General features: G+C 59.9%; 1 protein-coding gene across 1 annotated transcript; it reads right to left on the bottom strand.

Annotated features, from left to right (window-relative positions):
* Window positions 1–544: 544 nt before the first annotated feature.
* Window positions 545–928, bottom strand: ETH_00036770 (uncharacterized protein; the record flags this gene model as incomplete). Its single annotated transcript, XM_013380072.1, has 1 exon — window positions 545–928. One exon carries the CDS (start codon window positions 926–928, stop codon window positions 545–547), a length of 384 nt encoding a protein of 127 aa, XP_013235526.1.
* Between the last annotated feature and the right edge of the window lie 359 nt (window positions 929–1,287).

Genomic DNA, 1,287 nt, shown 5'->3' with positions numbered 1-1,287 from the left:
CCCCCCCCAGCAGCAGCAGCAGCAGCAACAGCAGCAACAGCAGCAACACAAAGCTGCGCTTCAAGAGCAGCAACCCGATTAAACAGCAGCAGCAGCAGCATCAGCACCACAAAACTGCGCTTCAACAGCAGCAACCAGATTAAACAGCAGCAGCAGCAGCAGCAGCAGAAGGGGCAGCGCACCGCATGATTTGCTGCAGTGACTCCTTTTCAAGTTGCTCCTGGGTGTCTATACACCTCAGCAGCAGCAGCAGCTGCTGCGGCTCCGCATGCAGCAGCAGCTCGCGGTCGAAAGCCACACAAAACCTTCCAGCTTCTTTTCCAGCAGCAGCAACACCTGCTGCAGCAGCAAGAGAGAGCAACCTGCAGCAGCAGCAGCAGCAGCAGCAGCAGCACGGGAGCTCGAAGTACACAAAATGTCGCTGCTGCTACTGCAGCAAAGTGCAGCAGCAAAAGCTGCAACTATGAGCCCACTCTCCAATCCCTGCCAACCCTGCTGTTGCTGTTGCTGCTGTTGCTGCTGCTGCTGCTGCTGCTGCAGCTGCCTACTCAGCGCCTGCTTCGAAGTCAGCAAAATGAGCTGTTTGCTGCAGCAGCTGCTGCAGCAGCTGCCGGCCCCAAGGCCACTCTGCGCCTACAGCAGCTGCTGCCCGCAGCAGCTGCAGCACGCGCAAGCTGCCCAGCTTCACCTGCTGCAGCATATCTACTGTGCTGCTGCTGCTGCTGTTCTTGTGGGCCCCTGCTGCTGCAGTACCAGCAGCAGCTGCTGCTGCGGTCGCTCCTGCTGCAGTTGCTGCTGCTGCAGTTGTTGCTGCTGCTGCACGCTGCTCCGCGATGCGTTCTATTTGCTCTCTGCAATGAGCAGCGGCCGCCTTGATGCTGTCCTGCTGCTGCTGCTGCTGCTGCAGCTGCTGCAGCTGCTGCTGCATGCAGGCCTCTGCAGCAGCAAGAAGAGCGCGCCAAGCGCTAAGGCTGTGATACCCTTTTGCTGCGAAGCACTCTGCTGCTGCCAGGACAGCCGCTCCGTCAGCAGCAACAGCAAGGTACCCTCTGCTGCTGCTGCTGCTGCTGCTGTTGCTGCTGTTGCTGCCACCGGTGTGGGACCCTAGCAGCAAGCTGCTGTACCAGTGCCATAAGTCTTCCGTGCCTCCGCTGCTGCTGCTGCTGCTGCAGGAGGGCAGCAGCAGCTCTGCTGCTGCTAAGGAGGCCTGGATTCTTTGGGAGACTTCAGCAGAACTCACGGTGTTAGCTGTGCTGCTGCTGCTGGCAGCAACCGCCAACAGCGGCT

This window comes from Eimeria tenella, genomic scaffold, assembly GCF_000499545.2.
Source record: "Eimeria tenella Houghton genomic scaffold, Eth_scaff4400, whole genome shotgun sequence".
Classification (NCBI taxonomy): Eukaryota; Apicomplexa; class Conoidasida; order Eucoccidiorida; family Eimeriidae; genus Eimeria; species Eimeria tenella.
Note: the sequence above shows the minus strand (reverse complement) of the source record. Positions and strands in the feature narration are given on the sequence as shown.